The sequence below is a fragment of the Nymphalis io genome, chromosome 12 (genome assembly GCF_905147045.1).
Source record: "Nymphalis io chromosome 12, ilAglIoxx1.1, whole genome shotgun sequence".
Lineage (NCBI taxonomy): Eukaryota > Metazoa > Arthropoda > Insecta > Lepidoptera > Nymphalidae > Nymphalis > Nymphalis io.
Genome location: NC_065899.1, coordinates 6,430,374 through 6,451,575, shown reverse-complemented (window position 1 = coordinate 6,451,575; position 21,202 = coordinate 6,430,374). Strand labels below are relative to the sequence as shown.

Sequence of the window (21,202 nt, the reverse complement as noted above, 5' to 3'; positions counted from 1 at the left end):
TTGGTAATATGTTGGGTCTTGAAAATAAAAAAAAAGTAGTAATTATCAAGGGTATCATATTAATGTCTTTGATTGTATCTTATGCTATTTGAAAGTACATAAGAGGGCTATGTATCTATCAGTATTTATTACGTAAGAGATTAATAAGACTAATTGTGATAATAATACACGTACGTATATCCTGTTGGTACTTGATGATGGTATTTCGACGTCAAAACATTTTTAATTTGACTCATGAAATTCAAATTTTCATTTAATTCTATTCATATGTAATATATATATGTAATATATATATATGTAATATATATATATAGTATAATTTTATCATCGCACTCAGGCAAATCTTGTAATATTTAAATTGAATAACTTTCTTAGTAGGAATGTTTAACATTTTTTTAATTTTATAAAAGTACCATAAGGCTTTTTTTTAATAAATATTACTTGTTTAATAAATAAAATACATATCAGGAATGTAACAAATGGGTCAGTGGGTTGTTCATAGACCCATAAAACTAATTTATGATATTATATATTAAAAAATAATCATATTACATAAAGTTGAATAAGTACTTAAATTAAGTAAGTAATTTCAAAATAAGTAAAAATTTCTTGTCGTAAAAAGTTTGTCTCTAGAATCGATAAATGACTAATAAAATCAAACAGTGTCCCGAAGCTAGGGCCAGGTACGTTTTAAGAATTCTTGACTCCCAACGCTGCTCCATTGATGTCTTATAAATATACAATACATACATATTTTCAGAGATAGGCAGGTTTCTCACGATATTATTTTAAACTCCAAATGGTAAAAATAAAACAACATATAAAGTTATTCACAAGTGGTTTTTATTTGAAAATTTAAAATGCTAATATTGCTTACACACTCTACAATTGTTTATTTACAAAACGCAGTCGCATTCCGAACACTTCCGTCACACCGAACAAACGTGATGACACAAATTAAGTCTTGTAGAGTACATGCTTTATACATAATACGATATTTAAACATTTTTAAATTCAATATGGTGTGACAGTAATGTTAATAATTTAATTCGAGATCAGAGTTCGTCAACAGATGGCGCTACTTTATGAACAGTTTACGAAGGTCATAACTTGTTTGTATAAATGAAGCGGGTTTCAATCCATCTATTAAAGATAACTAGTTTTATAAAATAATAATATATGCAGAAAAAAATCAATTTATTGTCCGTTAATCACATAAAATGTACTTCCTATGATGTCTAAATAGCGCCATCTTTTGTCCAAATTCGATCACGATTGACGAATATAATGAAACAAGTGAATTTCAATTCAAAATATACAACATGGTTTTGATAAAATGAATTTGTTATTTAATTATTATTATATAATATATCATATAGTACGTATCTATCTACAGACTTAAAAAATACAGGCATCCAATCGTTTATCTTATAATTTAACTAATATCAAAAGGAAACGAATTTTTTACTAAATGCAACGAACAGTAGAAGTATAGAAATCCAACAAAATATATTTGTTCACACTGCAATGAATTTTACAATTTTTCTAACATATAATAATATAACAACGTCATCCTTTAAACGTTGAAAATAAAATATTTTACGATAAAACATACATAGTTCTAACATTTCATATAAATATATAGATAGGTACGTAAGTTTCCGCTAGAAAGTTAGATTTATCAATAAAAATTCCAAGATTTAATTCCAAGTTCTGTAATGCTCTTCAATTGAATGAAAATAAAAATAAAAAAAGAGCGCGACACGATATTTTATTTTATTAACAAATATAATCACTAATAACTCCCTTGAAACGACGAATAGTGTCTTACGATGATGATCTATCAGAGCTACATAATAATGATTAAGTTTCTAGCAAACAAAAATTATAGGTGATCATACTAATGAGTTACTTAAGTTAATTTAATATATATATATATATATATATATATATATATATATATATATAATGTTATATACACTTATAAATACTGAGATTTATATATCGAGCTCAATTAAGTATATTATTGATATTAAGGCCCTTTTAAAGCGAAATATAGCAAATTTTGGATTGTACCCGTATTTGTTAGTCACGTGTCAATATAACTACAAATAATATGTTAAAACAAGTTTCAATACAAATCCTTCGAGAAATGTATTGCCTGTTGGTAATTTCAATTTAATTATCATTAAAAAAATTCAACGCGAGAACTTAAACTGATAATATTCTTGTTTATTTGAAACCAATATACTTATTGGTTGAATTTATATTATATAGGAACGTGAGACGGGGCATTAAGGATCAATACTGTATTTCCTTTAATCAATACAGTTGAAAATTATTTTAATAGACTGTCCATACACGTTGATTTTACAGACATTTTGGTTAACATCGTTTTGTATTTGTAAATAACATATATAACAAACTATCAGGCTTTAATATTTTGTCGTCTGTTTTAAAAATTACATTTGTATTATACAAACCTTTCGTGCTGACCCAATATGTATACAAAATCACACCAGTAACTCGGTGACAGAAATAATTGCTAACGATTTAACGGTAACGGTGTATATTTCCCTTCCTCTCAAAGTAATAAATATCACTACAGACGCAATTTTAAGCTGGCGACTGACCTGTATCAGTTTTCACATGTTCCAATGTGCATCCGTAGTTTTAACCGAGCCTAACGCGGCTAGCACGATACTCCACGAGATTCAAGTCTTCTTTCAGGTCAACAGTCACCAGCTTAAGATTTGTTATTTCTTAGGCACATTACTTCGCGATTATGTCTCGCCCGATTCTTTTTTTCTTATTTTTATTACAAGAACTGTTGCAACCTTCGGTATTTAGTAATATCAAAGACTCGCTGGATGAGTTGTAGTTAAACTTGGGAATAGGACGCCGGCTCTAACGATCTATTTTTCACACTTAAGAACCTTTTCGCCATAGTTGAATTCAGGTTCGTATCGTTCGAATTTAAAACATTAAAAATATATATATGAAATAATTCAATAATTGCATTTATTTTGAATAAAATGTTAAAATAAGGTTTGCTATCGATCACAATAATACAAATAAATAAAAGAAAAGCAAAACTAACACAACAATATGGTACTAAAGTTTGTTTTTTAAATGTTATCATTAAAATTTCTCATTATTAAAACATACGAATTACATTAGGAAAAAGTGCCGCTCCGAGGCAAACTATAATACAGATATGGCAGTCTTTATATTATAGGGCAGCGAGTCTTTAAAGGTACTATAGAAACATTTTCATAATATTAAATTACCAAAATATTCCCTTGAAACTAAGCATCAAATATATTTTTTACTGTGTGATGTGACGTACGCAAATTTAAATCAAGTTAGAAAAAAGCCCCCTAGATACGGCCCCGGATTTATGCCTAGGTCACAAGGCACCGGTCTAAGGACCCCGCCAGCCAAGGGACAAGACCCCACCCAGTCAAAATAATATAATTTTATTCTAACCACCTCAAATGTCCTCTACACTCAGGGCCTTGGATCTCCAATTTCGGGCCTACCTAGATATGTAGTACGTACAACCTAATATATCACTCACGAAAAATTTAAATGCTTCAGAAACTCACAACTGATAATTTAAAACTACATATATTAAAAAAATAATAAAAATAACATTAGATATGTATCATGCCAAATATACTTTTTCGTGACAAAAAATAATAAAATGCTTTTGCAATTCTTTTTTTATAATTTATTGACTATGAAACTTAAGTTAGATGCATAATAATAATTATAAAAATCATTTTTTACAGATCATAAATTGTTGTTTCATTAAATATACTATAAGATTTATAATATAGTAATTATTTGTAAAATTAGCATAGGTAATGAGAGAATGAATCTCTTAGCACCATACAGTAATCCCTAAGTCTTGAAAGGAAATGCATTTTCTCGAAATAACTTTCATAATATAATTATTTTAATAAATATATGTAATTACATACATAGATATGTTCAGGAATTATTATAAACCAATACGAAAAGTCAGATATTTAATAATTTACCCCAATATTGCATTTATCTATACTCGATATAATAATAAAATGAATAATATATTTGTTATCTATGGTAACCAAGTGTTATTTTAAAAATAAATTACAGATTATTTATTAAATTAAGCCTCATTGTATTATTAACACAGATATATATTTTCTAAGCTAACCTGTTAGCACTAATTATTTTAAATTATAATAATAACCTTACATTAATAATCTAGACTTTACTATAGTTTTATCATGTATATTGAAAATAATAATGTCCTTTTTCATATTTATATATTGTTTTTATCTTTTTATTTTAATGTTATATTTTCAATTTTCAATGTAAAAATTAATTTATATTTCAAATTCGAACGTAGGTAATGTAAATTGAAATTATTAACAATTAATAAGTGCGTCAAATTTTCTGAGTGTTAGAAAGAGTTCACATATTTAAATTAAAAGTAAAAAGGCACGAGATAAATTTTATTATATATCTTTGAAATATAGAACAGCTTATATTTAAAAGATTTAATGTCAAAATAATATTTTCGTTGATGATATGCTATTTTTGAACATTATAACTGGCAGAATTTTAAATACATCGTAAAGCTCCCACGCGCCTCGAAATAATATCGGTCATACTAGATCAATATATATGAATCGTTCAAAAAGCTTTTTATTAAAAAAATATTCGCAATTGCCAAAATATGTTTGCAAATTTTAAAATATCCAGAAATTGAGAATCATATTTTAACAAAAACCACACATATATCCCTTGTAATGGCTGCCGTGTAAACTAAAAATGTTAAATATACCTAATAGTTAATGTACAAGGAACAACAAAGTTATTGTTTTTTAATTTCACGGGATAACTTCTTTGGATGCGATGGCTGTAAAATTTCAATGTCGAATTTATGCGCAACATATATGTCAAACGATCCTAAAAGTTGCGCGAGTTTTGATTTTTATATTGTATCAGCTTCCTTGTATGAAATTTGACACGCATTGATTGGCAAGTAACTGATACTCCTTCAATCAGTCAATTCATAATAAGGAATCTATTTATTTATTAATGGTAACGTCATACCATTTTTCAGTAAAAATATTTGGAAATATAAAATGGCCTTATGGGATTTAAAATGTATAATTCCCAATCTGATACTTTTATACATAATACGAGACATTCAATTACAAATATGGCAGTGAGTTATAACAGCTTTGAACACATATGAAGTTCAGAAAATTAAGCAATTAAAAATATTATTAGCGTTCAAAATCAAGACAATGAAATAACTCATTCATATTTTTACAGGGTGCATTATAATCTGTTTTATTAATAAAAGTTCAATATAGCTACAATTATATGTTATATTATAGAATTTATATTTATGATGGGCAGGGCACGACCGGCATTTATCGACGAAACAAGCTAAATGGATACAGACCTTATATTTATAGACTTAAAATAAAAAATATAATTTCAGTAAATAATCGCTATCTCGTTAATATTATTGTTCGAATAAATGTCAATCGCTTTACCTGGTGGTGGGGCTTTTGCAGGGTGGGTACCACTCACTCATCAGATATTCTGCCGCTAAGCAGCAAAACTTAGTATTGTTGCGTTCCCGTTTAAAGGATGAGTGAGCCAGTGTAACTACAGGCACAAGGGACATAACATCTCAGTTTCCAAGGTTGGTGGTGCATGTGGTGGTGATGTAAGGAATGGTTATTATTTCTTACATCACCAATGTCTATGAGCGGTGGTGACCACTTACCACCAGGACAAGTTGCTCGTTCACCTGCCTATAACATAAAAAAATCGCGACTACTGGACGATAAAATCAACCTATAAGGTCGCTGTATATTTGACGCGTGATTGTTGAACTTTTTTATTCGTGGATGCGAACGTGCAAGCGAGATTATAATGGCGGATGGATTTAATTTGAAAATCGATCCAAATATACAATAGAACCAAGGAAAAATAGACTTCCTAGTTTTGCAAATAATTATAAATCAACATATGAAATGTCTTATGACGTCATTTCAATTTCAATACGAATCAAGATAAAACATCACAACTTTTTTTTTTTAATTTTTGGGATTGTTTAAATTTTTTTCCTATAATGTTAATGAAATTCATAACATTCCTTGACTAAGTCGCGTTTAAAAAATGAACTGAGGCAAATATATGTCATAAATATTGTTTCATCTGATATAATTTATTATAAATTCATTTAAAATAAATTATTTATTATTGAAGAGTATTCATTTCACCACAATCATTATGGTGGCACATAAAACATGCAATTATACAAATAATATTTTGATGTAACAACGTGCGCCCTTTGCATATTTTTAAATTCATCAATATATGCATTTGTAAATAACATTTTTTTATATATTAAATAGTTTTGATAGTAATAATCACATCTTTTCAGATATTAGATTACTCGTTTAGTAATTTAGAAATAATTAGATATCAATTTTAAACACAAAATATCGAACTCGTTTCGATTCAATTAGTAAAGCATTTCTTATAAATATTTATAATCAATTGAAATAAGTCGATTTCATTTGCAAACAGGCTTTGGGTTAAGTAGAAAATACATTAATTATATGTCTTGTCTTAGCTTCATGCATGCATGCGCATGATACGAAAGCGTACATAGTTTTATCAAATACCCTTATTTTTAGCGTTACTATATTTACAGTTCGGCGACAGTAATAGCTCTACAAACACTACAAATACGATTTAGGTCCTTTTTTTTACTTTAGTACCCGAATTCTTGTTTCATACATTTGTGTTAACGTTTTAGATTTTTTTTTCACATTATTTTTAATTCCATCGTAAATTTCTACCGCACGTGTACCTTAAAACGAAAAATTTAAATCGCTAGAAATACTTTCGTTAGGCCTCTTTACTATATTTTATTTAATAATAAACCTTTTTTTAATTATACTGGTAACATTTATAATGCGTATTCCGATTTCATAGATTCTAAATATGATAAATAATTTTAAAATAAAATACGTATATTATATAATTCTTGTTATTTTAAGTATTAAAAAAAATATGTAATGAAAATATAAAAACGAGATACGTTACGTAGATATTTAAATATCCACTATTTTTGTGTATATACAATTTCAGAAAAAAAAAACATTTTGTATAGCTATCTATACTGAAACGAGGCAGTGGCATACGGACGGACATGATCAAATTATATATATGTATAAAATTATAAATGAATAATATTTTAATCAATTGCAGCTTTACTGTTTCATTAGTAATTTGTCTTACGAAGCACTAAAAATATTTTAAAGTTAAAATTGTGACACATTATTACTATAATTGCCTGAATATAATTGTTTTATGACTAAATGTTAAATGTATCAAAAAAGCGAATAAATCCAGCGATTTAAATTTTCGTAAACGATAAATTATAATTTTTACAAATTCCGTTAAAGATCCTTCACATAGTGACTATGGTTAGGGTACGTTTAGAATATCCGAGCCAGTATCGGCTGTGTCGGTCACTCAGTTACTTCCTGGATTGATATTTCTGAAAACAAATATTTTTCAATTTGAATTTTTATATCACTAAGTTTTTGTTTACAAATGTGTAAGTCTTGTTTATACTGCTTGTGTAAGTCTTGTACATACGTTCTTGCGCAGTTTTTTCTTTATATCTTTAATTATATCTCTATCATAAAGGTCTCATTTGTAAGCATAAACATCAGTAAATACGCATTTTTTTTTAAATTTTTTATTGAAAGGCTAATGATCGAATGTCAACAACACCCACAGTCATTCGTGCAAAAAGAAAATTTAACAATTTCTTAGACCATCGGTGCTTTGCCAATCATGGGAGCTAAGATGTTATATTCCTTGTACTGTAATACTGGCTCACTTGTCCTTCAACAAACAATGAGAACACTTCAACACTAATCGTGCTTGGCCTATTATATATATAAATTGGGAGAGACCCTAACGTCACACCACTAATCGAAGTTAATTTAAGTGGTGCCACTGACCTGCGCGACTAGCTGTGCGGCGCGTGGTCTTCGGGCGCCACGATGACCTGCACGACGTACCCGGGCGTCACGCGCGCCTCCTCCACCAGCAGGCGGTCGCCGAGCAGCTTCCCGCCGTAGAACCAGCGCTGCCGCCACGGCTCGATGTTCTCCTGTGCCTGTGAAGCCGGATATTGGCTTAGAGCTATACAGAAACCAAGTATTTTTTCTGCAATATGGAATTGAATTTATTTTATATCCCATTAATGAGCAATAAACAAATTTAACACTGAATTGACGTGATATTATTGGTCGAGATCTTCAAAAAATAATCTGCGGTATTCATTATGAATTCGTGAAAAAATGGCATTTGGTATTTTGGCAAAATAGTTATCGGAACTTTAAAACTAAAATTAAAGTGGATATGTAAGTATTTAAGTGTATATGTGAAGATAATTAACGTGGGACGAGTACTGACGTGCAGCTTGGCCTTGCAGTGCGCAATGGTGTGTCTCGAGCTGACGGGCAGGTCGAGGTCGGGTCCGCCGGTGGACAGCCTCAGTCTTAACGCGAGCGCCACGCCGCCCTCCACGGGCTCCGAGCACTCCGCCGGCGAGTCGCGCCCGCTCGCCTCCTTCATCATGTTAATCGGGGCCGACAGGCAGTATATCGGGACCTAGAGATGAACAAATGTATCTATATTTAGCGATTATCTGTGTATTGTTTTAAACGAATTAGTAACTAAATCAGAAAAAAATAATCAGAGCACACCAGCCAAGTTAATATTCAGAACAGTTCCACTTTCCCAGTTAAATGAGTTGCATGCTGTGATGCACAAGCACAAGGATAGTGCAATAATAGCTAAAGGAGTCAGGATCGATCCTGCATGTTTTACAATGCAGAGTGGTAATCATTTTTAAATTTAAGAATAATATTATGCTGTTTGGCACATGGCAGATGTTAAACCTGCATTCCCTTCACTTTATATAGGTTCCTATACTGTAGTTGTTGAAATAATGAAATAATTTTAATTTAAAAGGCTGGACTTCATTATTTATCCATTATTCTTCTGAAGATATTGGTTAAAGGAAAAAATGTTCCCAAATTGTTATAAAAACTATTTAAATATTTCACCGCTGGATTAAGGCCTCCTCACCATTTGAGAAGAAAATAAAGGTGAGCTGAAATGGTCAATGATTGGGACATTTTAACCAAAGATTGTAAGGTTCAAACCTAGGTAAGCAGCACTGAATTTTTATGTACCTAATTTGTTTTTATAATTCATCTCATGCTTGGCTATATAGACAAACATCTTGAAGAAACCATCTGTATTTGAGCAGCTTGATGAATATGCCATATTTAATTACAAGTTCTGATATCAGATTTCTCGAACCACAGCTGTTTATTTAATAGCGTATTTATAACATGTTAATTTATTTTTCTATTATGAAGGATAACAAGGTCAGAACACAATGTACATTGTTACATTCAAATCCAGGTTTAATTTTTATACCTTTATTTTTTCTCAAGTGAGTGGGTTTCTTCTCAAATATATTCTTAGTTAATATATATTATTTTGTGTTGTTGTTTTTTTTTTATAGAATAGGAAGGTGGACGAGCATATGGGCCACCTGATGGTAAGTGGTCACCAAGTGCCCTTAGACATTGGCATTGTAAGAAATGTCAACCATTGCTTACATAGCTAATGCGCCACCAATCTTGGGAACTAAGATTTTATGTTCCTTGTGCCTGTTATTACACTGGCTCACTCACCCTTCAAACCGGAACACAACAATAACTGCTAATAAGTACTGCTGTTTTGCGGTAGAATTTCTGATGATTGGGTGGTACCTACCCAGACGAGCTTACACAAAGCCCTTCCACCAGTAAATCAGTAGTTTGATCTTCTATAATTTGTTTGGTAAATATTGACAGCGTAAAGAATGGTTTAAACTTACTATCTTAATACCAATGTGTGGGAGGTGGTAAGCTTAACATCAGCTGGTCTATTTACAAGTCTACATTCCTTCTAAAATCCTTAAAGGCTCTACAGTAAAACTAAAAACATTGTGTATTTGTTTACACTTTTGATTAAAATCAGTGACTAAATCATTTCTAAATAACATTTATCAACACAAAACATGTTCAAAAATATTTTGTTCACAATGTTATTATAAAAATTATAATAATAAGAAGTATATTAATATATTTGATAAACATGCTTTATTAGTAATGCGATTGTTTGTATTAAGGTTAATTAGTAAATAATCTCAATTGCAATATATGGGTCATATAATAAGATGAATATAGAATCTACTAGAGTAGAGAATGTGTATATTACTACAAGATTGATTTTTTTATATGTATGATGATTTATGTACCCTCAAAAAGCTATGATTTTTTAATATTTTATATATGTTTAATATGCCATGCATAAACTAAATAACAATAGAACACTGCCGTGTCACTTCCTATTTGGGGTATGGTAAACAGAGGCACAAGAAGGCATATAAGGTTTACTACCAATAAATAATATTTTAATAAATAAATTAAACTGTTGGAATTTTATTTTAATTTAATATTATTAATTGATCTCTAGGAGTTGAACCTTTCTGTAGCAACAAATCCAGCAAATACAGTTATTATTATATTGATGGTTTTTCAAAAATAATTATATTAATTAAATGACTTTTATAATAAAGTCAATAATTAACATAACATATATAAATAATGACCTTCATAAGCATTGTAAAATATTTGTTTTATGTTAACTTATTTATATTTTTGAATACAAAGTTTGTATTTTCAAAATGCAAACTTGAAAAGTTACCTGATATCTGGTCCCCCATTCATCATAGCACTCTGTCAGGTACCCATTTGGCACAGAAACACTAGCACCATCAAGTATAGCTTGCGCGAGTTGAAAGTCCATGGCTTCGGCGGCAACTGCTGCCGCCCGCAGTGCGTCCCAGATCTCTTTACGACCCTCGAACGCAGGAGCAGTATCCCAAAAGTCGTCTCTCTTACTCCTTAATTGACCTTCCGTTAAGGGCACATCAGATTTCCACCTTATCGTCTCGTGACACAGTGACTGGTTCTTCCGCAATCCGCCTAAAACAAAGACCGCTTTAGTCAGCCCCACTCGCACCTCTCCACGGCGACAGACAGTCGCTGACCTACCCGAATTAGGCCGCGACACGGTTCCCGACGATTCCTCTATGGGCCCACTCCTGCTTCTAGTTATTCCAATGCAACCGCCCATCGTGATCACATTATACGCTCACTCATTAATAGGTATTTACAAAAAAATATTAACAAATAACATTTTATCGCCTGTCCGTTCCTGTCAAAAAGATAGCTGTATATGTTTCGATGTTGCATCGAATTCATGCAAACGTCATTACCTAATTATTTGTAAAATTTTCAAAACATTATAAAAATGTTTAAATGTAAGTATTTAAACTAGCAAATATATAAATCATAAGTAAAATTATTTTTAATAATTATGCTCAAATAATTTTAGATCTTATAAAATTAAACTGCAGGTAATAACAAAACGTCTTAAATGATATGCTGTCATCTCTAAGGCTAGATTTTGATACGGTATTCAAAATTTATTCCATTTGTTACCTGTTAAATTTTGCATTTGGACTTTTAGTTTATAATATATAGTTTATATTATATTGTATTATGTAGTATATTTGAATTTTGGATAAATGCATTTTATGCAAGTATTTGTACTAATTATTAGTGTTCTTCTAGGAACTTATTACAGTACGCGCTACAAGATCACTCAGTTCGATTTCACATTGAAAATCCGTATGTGGAAATGTGGAAATTTTATTCACTAAAAACCATTTCGACAAAGCTTACGACAGAAATAGAGAGAGATTCGTGATTGCAAATTTACAAAAAACAATAAATATTCGAAAATCCTTAATTTACAATTTGGACGTTTTAAAAAATGCAAATTTGTTGTGTAATTATCCTATGTCACTTGACAAAGAAATAAAGGCACACATTTGACATTGTCAAGTGTCAACTGTCAACACTGTCATATTTTTGACAATAGTTTCACATGTCATTATTCATAATATTATAATGCTTTGGATTAATTATTGTAAATTTGGCAGACTATTTTGTGCTCATAGTATAGTATAGTAATAGCGTAGATACACTTCAGAAAAGAGAAAAGATTTTTTTTTATTGTAAACATAATATTCGAAAGAAACACCAAAAATTTTACATTTTATCACTATTTATATTATGAAATTATTTAAGTTTACCTAAGAAATTGTTTACACACGTTATTGTATAATTCTTAGTTAAGTTGTGATGTTATCGACATTTAAAAGATAATACAAAATGATAAAAGATAGCTGCTTTTCTATACAAAAGTATAAAGTAACTACTGTAAGTAATAATTTATTTCAATTAGCTTAAACTATCTTTTAATCTTTTAACTTTAATAAATTATCATATAGATTTTTTATTTAATTATAATATATATGGCTTATTCAGCTTCATATATATTTATTTATTGCCTCGTTGGTCTAGTGGCTAGATAAAAGGCCGCAGACTCCAAGGTCCTGGGTTTAAATCCTAGATGGGACTAATAACATTTATTGGGTTTTTCTGTAGAAAATTCTCAGTAGTAGACCTGAGTCTGGAAGTTGGAAGTGTTTACACTCGTGCCTCGGAAAGCACCTAAAGCTGTTGGTCCTGCGTCTGAACTCTTTCTGGTCATGTCGGGTTACCGTCCAATCAGAATATGTGAGTTAGGGAATAGAGAGGGCACCTATGTTTGCGCACACACTTTTGCACTATAATTGGTCTGCTAATCTCTCTTGAGATTGGCACCGTGGCGGAAATCGGTCTAGAGGACATTTTTATTATTCCTGATAAATAATGATATATATTATCATAATATAGATATATATTATCACGATTTATCAGGATTTGATAAAATTTAATGTAAATTTTTACTAAACCTTTTTTGACTATTATCTTTGTATCAATTTTAATTCAATGACCAATATTTAACACTTTATTTACAGGTTGAGCCGACAGCATATTATGTATCAGAGTTTATAACACCCGAGGAAGAGAAGTACATTATATCAAATATATACTCATCTCCAAAACCAAAATGGACCCAACTTTCCAATAGAAGATTGCAGAATTGGGGTGGTATTCCTCACAGCAAAGGCATGATAGCTGAAGAAATTCCAAAATGGCTGCAAACATATAATGAAAGAATACATAATTTGAACTTAATGAATGGTAATAAACCTAACCATGTACTTGTTAATGAATACTTACCTAACCAAGGCATACTGCCACATCTAGATGGTTCGTTATTTTACCCTACAATAACAACAATCTCTGTGGGTTCACATACAATATTAAAATTTTTACAACCAATTACAAATGAATGTTCTTCATTAAAACCCGTCTTCTCTTTTCTCTTGGAACCGAGAAGTTTACTTGTCCTACAGGATAAGTTGTTCACCTACTATTTGCATAGTATAGATGAAGTCCATGAAGATGTATTAGATGACTTCGTAGTAAACTTAAATATGTGTTCTGATAAGTACGTCAAAAATACAACAGTGGCTCGTGACACAAGAATATCGTTGACAATAAGACATGTGCCGAAAACAACAACTTTCAAAATTAATATTGGTAATAAAAGGTGAATGAAGTAAATTTATTAGTGGATGCAAAATTAAACAGCTCATTGAAATTACACATTCAGACATGAGATGTTCTTGTTACAAGTGTTTCTATATGGCTGTATATAAAAAATTATTCAGTATAGATTTTTCGAAAATTTTTGCTTTTGTTTTTTTTTTACCTTAAAAATAATTTCAATTAGTTGTGTTGTGAAAATATGATCTTTTTATAAAATAAAAACAATTGAAAAATATACTTTATATGCTATTTTACGAGATTGACATTTTCTATACTAAATTACAATTTATTGGTTGAGTAACAAACAATAAATCGCACAAAATTTCGCATTAATGATATTAGTAAAGTAGCAAAAAATGTGACATTTAAAAATTGCTCCAAATATTACTTTTTTCAAGTCCATCTTGATTAAACTTTTTATTTTTTTGTTATAAAATATTTTAAATACAATGAACATCTAGTTGGCTTAATTTTAGTGCTTATATTATGTTTGTATTTTAATTTTTTTTTTTATTATGGGTTACGCAAAATTATTTTCGAGTATATATTTGTGGAGAGTAAATTCCGGTAGATTATTTAGGTTTTGTAGTAGTGTAGTTCATAGTAGCGAATGTGATGCTAAGACTGGAAAAAAAACAAAGAATGAAGCACACGACACTAACAGTGAAGAAAACAAGGTAATTTGATGATGAATGAATTAGAAAAAAATGATTACATATTTTTATCATCGAGTCTTTTGTTAATTTTTTAAAGAGAGTACTAGATATTCCTTTAACAAAAATCCATTTTTTTAACTATCTTTATTTTTCAAAGTGCTATAAAAGTACTAAATAATAATGATAATATCCAAAAAAATTATGATCTAAGAATTTCCGTTTTTCTCCTCGAATGTACGATTTAATTAAATCTGTGTATGTAAACAGAATTATCCATGAAATTCATGGAGTCTTAAGACCGTTACCCTGTTAATGTGGCGATTAAGGCTAACCTTACTGCACCGTCTGCAGGGAGGGATATTCTTGTATGTAGGATTGATATTTGGTTACTAAATCAGTTTTGACAAGACAAAAAACTTTTTTTTCGATTATTGTATGCATGCAATATGCCTGTATGTGTAACACGTAGTTTTAACAATTGTAGAGTGGCTTGGTTATTGGGGTGTATGAAGAAAAAGATAAGTTCGAGCTGACACCCGCCGCTGAAGAAATCAATCAAAGAAGTGGTGGCAAGCTATGCAAATATTTAAACGAGTAAGATTATATGTTTTTTATTAGATCAGGACATTGTAAATGGCCTAATATTTTACTAATATTAACTAGACCGACGATTGAATTGAAATGACTGGTTACTGTTGCTGGTTTACATGAAAATTGAAACGTTGACTGTTTCCATTTAGGAGATATTAAATTTTAGCAATATATTTCTTATTACTGGAAACAGGAATTGAGGTAAATAGACACACTATAACACAATATAAGCATACTGTACACGAACGACTCCACGTTTTACTTAGTCGGATTCAACGGTATATAAGCTACGTTAGGTACATTGTACTTGCATAAAATTAAATCTTAACAGACTATCGTGCCATCTAAAGCTGGGCAAGGCATTCGTCGTGACTGACGTGGTGCTCGAATTCGGTCCCGTCGCCATTTCGTCTCTAGGCAAGAAGGATCCGGGATACAACAAACTGGAGGAGTTAGACGAGACTAGGGTATTAATAGTAATATAAAATAATAAGTAATTCATTAACTATTCAACGTTAATTGTATAAATAGAGTAGTAGTATATTAGGAATTTAGTTAAAGTTTTAAGGCTATAGTGGTTGCGGTATTATTTTAAAAGTATAATGTGAAAACCATCGCACTGGATAGGAGAACGTGAGGGTGATGGTGGGTGCGGGTGTGCGTGCGCTGTGCGAGCGCGGCTGTGCGCGCGTGTCTGTATGTGCGGCCGGAGCCCCGCACGCCGCCGCAGAGGCCGCGCACCTTGCTGCCTGGCGGTAAGGAATTCGTGCAACATATGCTGAACCTATACATTCGTTTACTAGATTAACGAAAACTTTTTCTTAGTAAATAAAGCTTACGCTTGCCATATTTTGAGATTTCAAATATATTATATGAAAGCGGACTATAGGAAAGGGCTTATACATAGGATGATTTTGTAATAATCTCTTGCTTCATTAGTTTACTCATCATTATTCTATCATGGACGTTTTTGGGGATTTTCTTTAAAAAAATTGTAAGTTATGATTGTTAGAAAAACTTTAAAATTTAACATCATATCTAATCATAATGTTACATTAGATTCGAAGAGTTTAAATCAAGCGCTGATCGACATCAAGAGGTTCAATTGTCTCTTCACGGTTCCGAGGGTCAAGAGGAATGGGACGCGGGTGTGGTGTATGGGCAGTCACAAAACTGGGCTAGGTATCTGACCGACATGCCGCCTAATAAAATGACACCCGTGGATTTCGCCCAGGTAGCTAACAGTAAATGTTTTTAATTTTATAAAAAAAATCTCAACTTCATTTTCTATACCAATTCCCAACAATCTTAACTAAACTTATATATCTCCATATCAATCTCATAAGTTTACTATATATCTTATAGAAAGAGACGAACCTATTTTTAATTTGATCGCAATGGGTTTCGAAAATTAGCACACGAGTCGTTACACATTAAAAAAATTATAAAATTGCTCGTTATGTTTAGATAATTAGTCATTGTTCGTAGTCCTGGAAAGACAAGATAAAATGAACATCAGTTAATTAGAATCGAAACAATCGAATACACGAGTACTGTGGCAGGCGGCGCTGGACACGCTGTGTCCGCTGGGCGTGCACGTGACGGCTCACGAGCGCGCGTGGCTGGAGGCGCAGCGCATGCGCGGCGTGCTGGCGGTGGCGGCGGGCTCGTGCGAGGCGCCGCTGCTGCTGGAGTGCGCGTGGCGCGGCGCAGACAACCCGCCCGTGCTGCTCGCCGCAGACGGACTCACCTTCGACTGGTGATAAACAATTTAACACCTAAACTTTAAAAACAAAATATATCCTAATGGCGGAAAGTTCTTTAGTTAATATGGACGGTAAAAGTTAAATGTTATTTATTACTGATTAAAATAATATTAAATGAATTCACTATGTAATTTTTTTTTTATAGAATAGGAAGGCGGACGAGCATATGGGCCACCTGATGGTAAGTGGTCACCAAACGCCCTTAGACATTGGCATTGTAAGAAATGTCAACCATCGCTTACATAGCCAATGCGCCACCAACCTTGGGACCTAAGATTTTATATCCCTTGTGCCTGTAATTACACTGGCTCACTCATCCTTCAAACCGGAACACAACAATATCAAGTATTGCTGTTTTGCGGTAGAATATCTGATGAGTGGGTGGTACCTACCCAGACGAGCTTGCACAAAGCCCTACCACCAGTAATGACTAAACTTATCAATGTTGTACGTCAATAATAATTAGGTTGAGCCTTATAAGCTCAAATATTATTAAAACGAATAAATTGTACTTTCCAGCGGTGGCTTATGTCTGCGTTCTGCGCGCGACATGCACAGTGCACGCAGCGTGACGGGCGCGGCCGTCGTTCTTGCCGTATTGCGGACGCTCGCCTTACTCAAGGTCACACAATACACATCACGAAAAAGTGTAGTACCTGTATTGCTGTAGTCACTACTCGTCCCTTTTTTATTTTATTTTCAATATAACTAAGCCGCCTACACTCTTATTCGACTTTGAAATTTACCTCTTTGGCAGTAGTGAGATAATTTATTTACTTTTGCTTTATTTTACTTAAGGTGCCGCTACACGTACGCGCGGTGATCCCGCTGTGCGAGCAGCTCGTGAGCGGGCACTGTCTCAAGCCGGGAGACGTGCTGCCCGCGCTGAACGGTTTACACATGCAGGTTGTGCACTCCGTTACTAGCTGTCGCATACTTTATAATAGGAAGTGCCAAATTTTTGTTATTTGGCGTAAAAACGAACGAAATATAAATTGATCAAATGAAATTTCTATTTTCTCGTCCTCAGGTGGAGGACACAGATCTAGAGAGTCAGCTGATGCTGGCAGACGCACTAGTGTACGGACAGGCTATATACAAGCCTTCACTCGTAATTGACGTCGCCTCTCTCGCGCGTATGCATTTCTGTATTCAAGTAGCTCTACTTCTCCATGTATTTATTTCAGTTTAACCTATTAATTTTTAATATACAACAATTATAAATATGCATGTAAGTAACAATAACATACAGTAACAGTAATAATACTGGTGGTAGGGCTTTGTGCAAGCTCGTCTGGGTAGGTACCACCCACTCATCAGATATTCTACCGCAAAACAGCAATACTTGATATTGTTGTGTTCCGGTTTGAAGGGTGAGTGAGCCAGTGTAATTACAGGCACAAGGGACATAAAATCTTAGTTCCCAAGGTTGGTGGCGCATTGGATATGTAAGCGATGGTTGACATTTCTTACAATGCCAATGTCTAAGAGCGTTGGTGACCACTTACCATCAGGTGGCCCATATGCTCGTCCGCCTTCCTATTCTATAAAAAAAAAAAAAAAAACGAATCGCATACGGTAGATTTACGTTCAAATGATACACATTTCATTTATTATTTGTAGTTAATTTTAAAAATTGATATATTTTTACGGTGTGGTATCAGCGGTGGGGGCGTCGAATGCGTGTGCGTGCGTGTTCACGAACAGCGAGCACGTGTACCGCGGCGCGCGAGACGCGGGCGCGCGCACGGGCGACCGGCTGTGGCGACTGCCGCTGTGGGACTACTACCGCAGACAAGTGCGAGGTGAGAAGTGAGACCCTTAGGGCACATTAAAGTAATCACGATTTCCAAAATTTCGGCTTAGCGACCTAAGCTTGTGCAAGCGGGTTCAAAGACTAGTTTTACGTTTTTTACAAAATAGACAGTGGTCTATTTCCTTACTCCGGGCTGCTATAGCTAATTTTATTTTTTTATTAAGAATATCTTCTCAACAATCATTTGCATCTTACATTCCAATTCTATATAAGTACATTACAAATTTATTTTATAATTCAATTCAAGAAAATTAAGAGAATATATATTTTAAACATATTTATTTTATAAGGAGTTAGTTGGAGTCACGGATTTATATTAAGTATACATTACACTATATCTTAATGTCCTAAGAGGTCTAAACCAAAAAAATAATAATAAAAAAAATTGCTAAAATCACTCATATTTTACAGGAAAACCTAAACGAATATTTGGTATTACATCATGAGTCCTACTCGAACTTGACCGGTTTTTTATTTTTCAGATGATCCAGCAGTGGATTTGAGGAACAAAGGCTCAGGGACAGCTACTATTTGTAAGGGAGCAGCTTTTTTAAAGGTAATTATAATCTAATATATACTGAGATAATCTAATATTTGCATATAACAAACCTAACATTAGATTGATTTGAATGGGTCTGTATACTGTGATATAAATAAAAATTATCCTAGAATATAGTTGAAATGATAGGTAGTAATTAGTTAGCAATATAGTGGATTATGTATGTCAGCACTTCGTGTGCGGCGAGTGGCTGCACGTGGACACGTCGGGCGTGCGCGCGGGCGGCGCCGTGTACCTGCGTCACGGACGAGCTGCCGGCCGGCCCGCGCGCACCATCGCCGCCTTCCTGGCCGACGCCGCGCTCGCCGACAAACACGCCGACTCGCATGCCGACAAACACGCCGACACTCCGCGGGATTCGTGATGCGGCTGGACATGACATGTGCACCGCGAGATCCGAAATTGCCTGTATTAAATTGTTAACGACCATAATAATTAATACGAATGAAATATTAATAACAAATCAACCTATTTAATTACTTAAAAAGTAATAACATAAGCTGTTTTGTTAATATTAGGTACTTAATTTGTATTCTCAAAAAAAGTTCTTGTGACACAAAAAAAATACTGAAATACTGTTGAGGCGACGGCCGATCCAATTTTTCATGATTTTACAAGTACAATAACACTTAGTGTAATGTATAATATACATACCTATTTGGTTATTTCTTATTAGGTAAATCGTTTTGTAAAGTTTTCTTAATAGACAAAAATATGTTTATTTATGATTATTAATAATAAAATTATATTATTAATTATAAAATTCGTTTTTTTAGTTGCCTCATTCAATTAATTAATTATTTCAACTGACATATTTCCAGTCGCAAACAAAAATATTTAGGTATATTTTCTTAGATTTCGGGATTGTTACAGATTAAATTAAACAACTATGAACGGATATATGTATATTTCAACATATTTTTTATCATTTCTTGACGTTTCAAACACTTTGCAGTGTCCGTGGCCACAAACAATTGTTTAAATCAAATTATTTTAGTGTTAAATTGTTAATAAAAACCTTTGAAATTTCATATAGTTCAAAATAAAGTATTATCAAGTGGGCCAAGTGCCAACCACAAAAGCGCCGTTCTTTTGTGGTTGGCACTTGGGAACATGGGCCGCATGTTGAGTACCAGCTGCACAAGACTAACGAGACCGATTTTTCTTAGCCTTGTTGATAAGATTTGTTTTTAAATATATGTCAATCCTAGTATTGCAGATTGCTTGAGAACGAGAGGCAAAGTGTCATAATTATGTTTTTTTTTGTTGATTTGTTTTGTTCATTTGTTTTTACTGAAATATTATTTATTTTTGTGAATATAAAAATATTTATCCTTTAATATGTACAAAAAACTAAAAGAACACCGTAATATTTTAATCAACGTAACAAATGTGGCAGACAAAATATTTCTTTTAAAGAATGCGTAGAACGAAATAATTTTATGATTGCCGGATATAAATCTTCAAGTTGGTACATTGCTTTCTAGAAACTTACAGAAAATGCAAAGATGTTGCCATATGTCAATGATTTCCCTTTTTTCATAGCATAGGTAGGCGGACGGGTATATGGGCCACCTGATGGTAAGGTTGTTGTCTTACAATTCCAATGTCTATGGACGTTGGTTGGTCACCAACGTTAACCATTGTTTACATCGCCAATGCGCCACCAACCTTGGGAACTAAGATGTTATGTCCCTTGTGTGTGTAATTACACTGGCTCACTCACCCTTTAAACCGGCCAACACAACAATACCAAGTGCTGCTGTTTTGCGGTAGAATATCTGATGAATGGGTGGTATCTATCCAGATGAGCATGCACAACGCCCTTTCACCAGTAAAATGTTGATGATGAGTTATGGTACTTATCTAAAATTTAATCGATTTTGATAGGGGTATAAATAAACAAAATAACATTATAAAATACTTCATGAGATGAAATGACTATATGAGATGTTTGTCTTATGTACTATATGTAATTATAATAAAAGATAAATACATTTTGTCTTACTGTACATTACGTATTACATACTAATCTGCTAATGTCATTGAAATAAATTTTAATTCATTAAAATATATTAAAAATT

General features: G+C 32.4%; 3 protein-coding genes across 4 annotated transcripts; 2 read left to right on the top strand and 1 right to left on the bottom strand.

Annotated features, from left to right (window-relative positions):
- Positions 1–1,959: 1,959 nt before the first annotated feature.
- On the bottom strand, positions 1,960–11,389 carry LOC126772403 (ubiquitin domain-containing protein 2). The gene is made up of 5 exons (XM_050492771.1): positions 11,217–11,389; positions 10,867–11,147; positions 8,515–8,712; positions 8,058–8,215; positions 1,960–7,585 (listed from the first exon to the last, which is right to left on the bottom strand). The coding sequence occupies exons 1-4, from the start codon at positions 11,296–11,298 to the stop codon at positions 8,066–8,068; spliced, it is 711 nt and encodes a 236-aa protein (XP_050348728.1). The 5' UTR covers positions 11,299–11,389; the 3' UTR covers positions 1,960–7,585; positions 8,058–8,065.
- Positions 11,390–12,184: 795 nt separating this feature from the next.
- LOC126772409 (alpha-ketoglutarate-dependent dioxygenase alkB homolog 6) lies at positions 12,185–13,872 on the top strand. The gene is made up of 2 exons (XM_050492776.1): positions 12,185–12,449; positions 13,094–13,872. Exons 1-2 carry the CDS (start codon positions 12,402–12,404, stop codon positions 13,733–13,735), a joined length of 690 nt encoding a protein of 229 aa, XP_050348733.1. The 5' UTR covers positions 12,185–12,401; the 3' UTR covers positions 13,736–13,872.
- Positions 13,261–19,866, top strand: LOC126772343 (cytosol aminopeptidase-like). Of its 2 annotated transcripts, none has more exons than XM_050492679.1 (12): positions 13,261–13,319; positions 14,871–14,980; positions 15,309–15,444; positions 15,605–15,732; positions 16,037–16,211; positions 16,540–16,736; positions 17,263–17,365; positions 17,542–17,649; positions 17,774–17,879; positions 18,408–18,548; positions 19,042–19,115; positions 19,288–19,866. In XM_050492679.1, exons 1-12 carry the CDS (start codon positions 13,317–13,319, stop codon positions 19,480–19,482), a joined length of 1,476 nt encoding a protein of 491 aa, XP_050348636.1. In that variant the 5' UTR covers positions 13,261–13,316; the 3' UTR covers positions 19,483–19,866. The 2 variants fall into 2 exon arrangements, with proteins under 2 accessions (XP_050348636.1, XP_050348635.1); XM_050492678.1 differs by lacking the exon at positions 13,261–13,319 and adding an exon at positions 14,202–14,407.
- Positions 19,867–21,202: the final 1,336 nt, after the last annotated feature.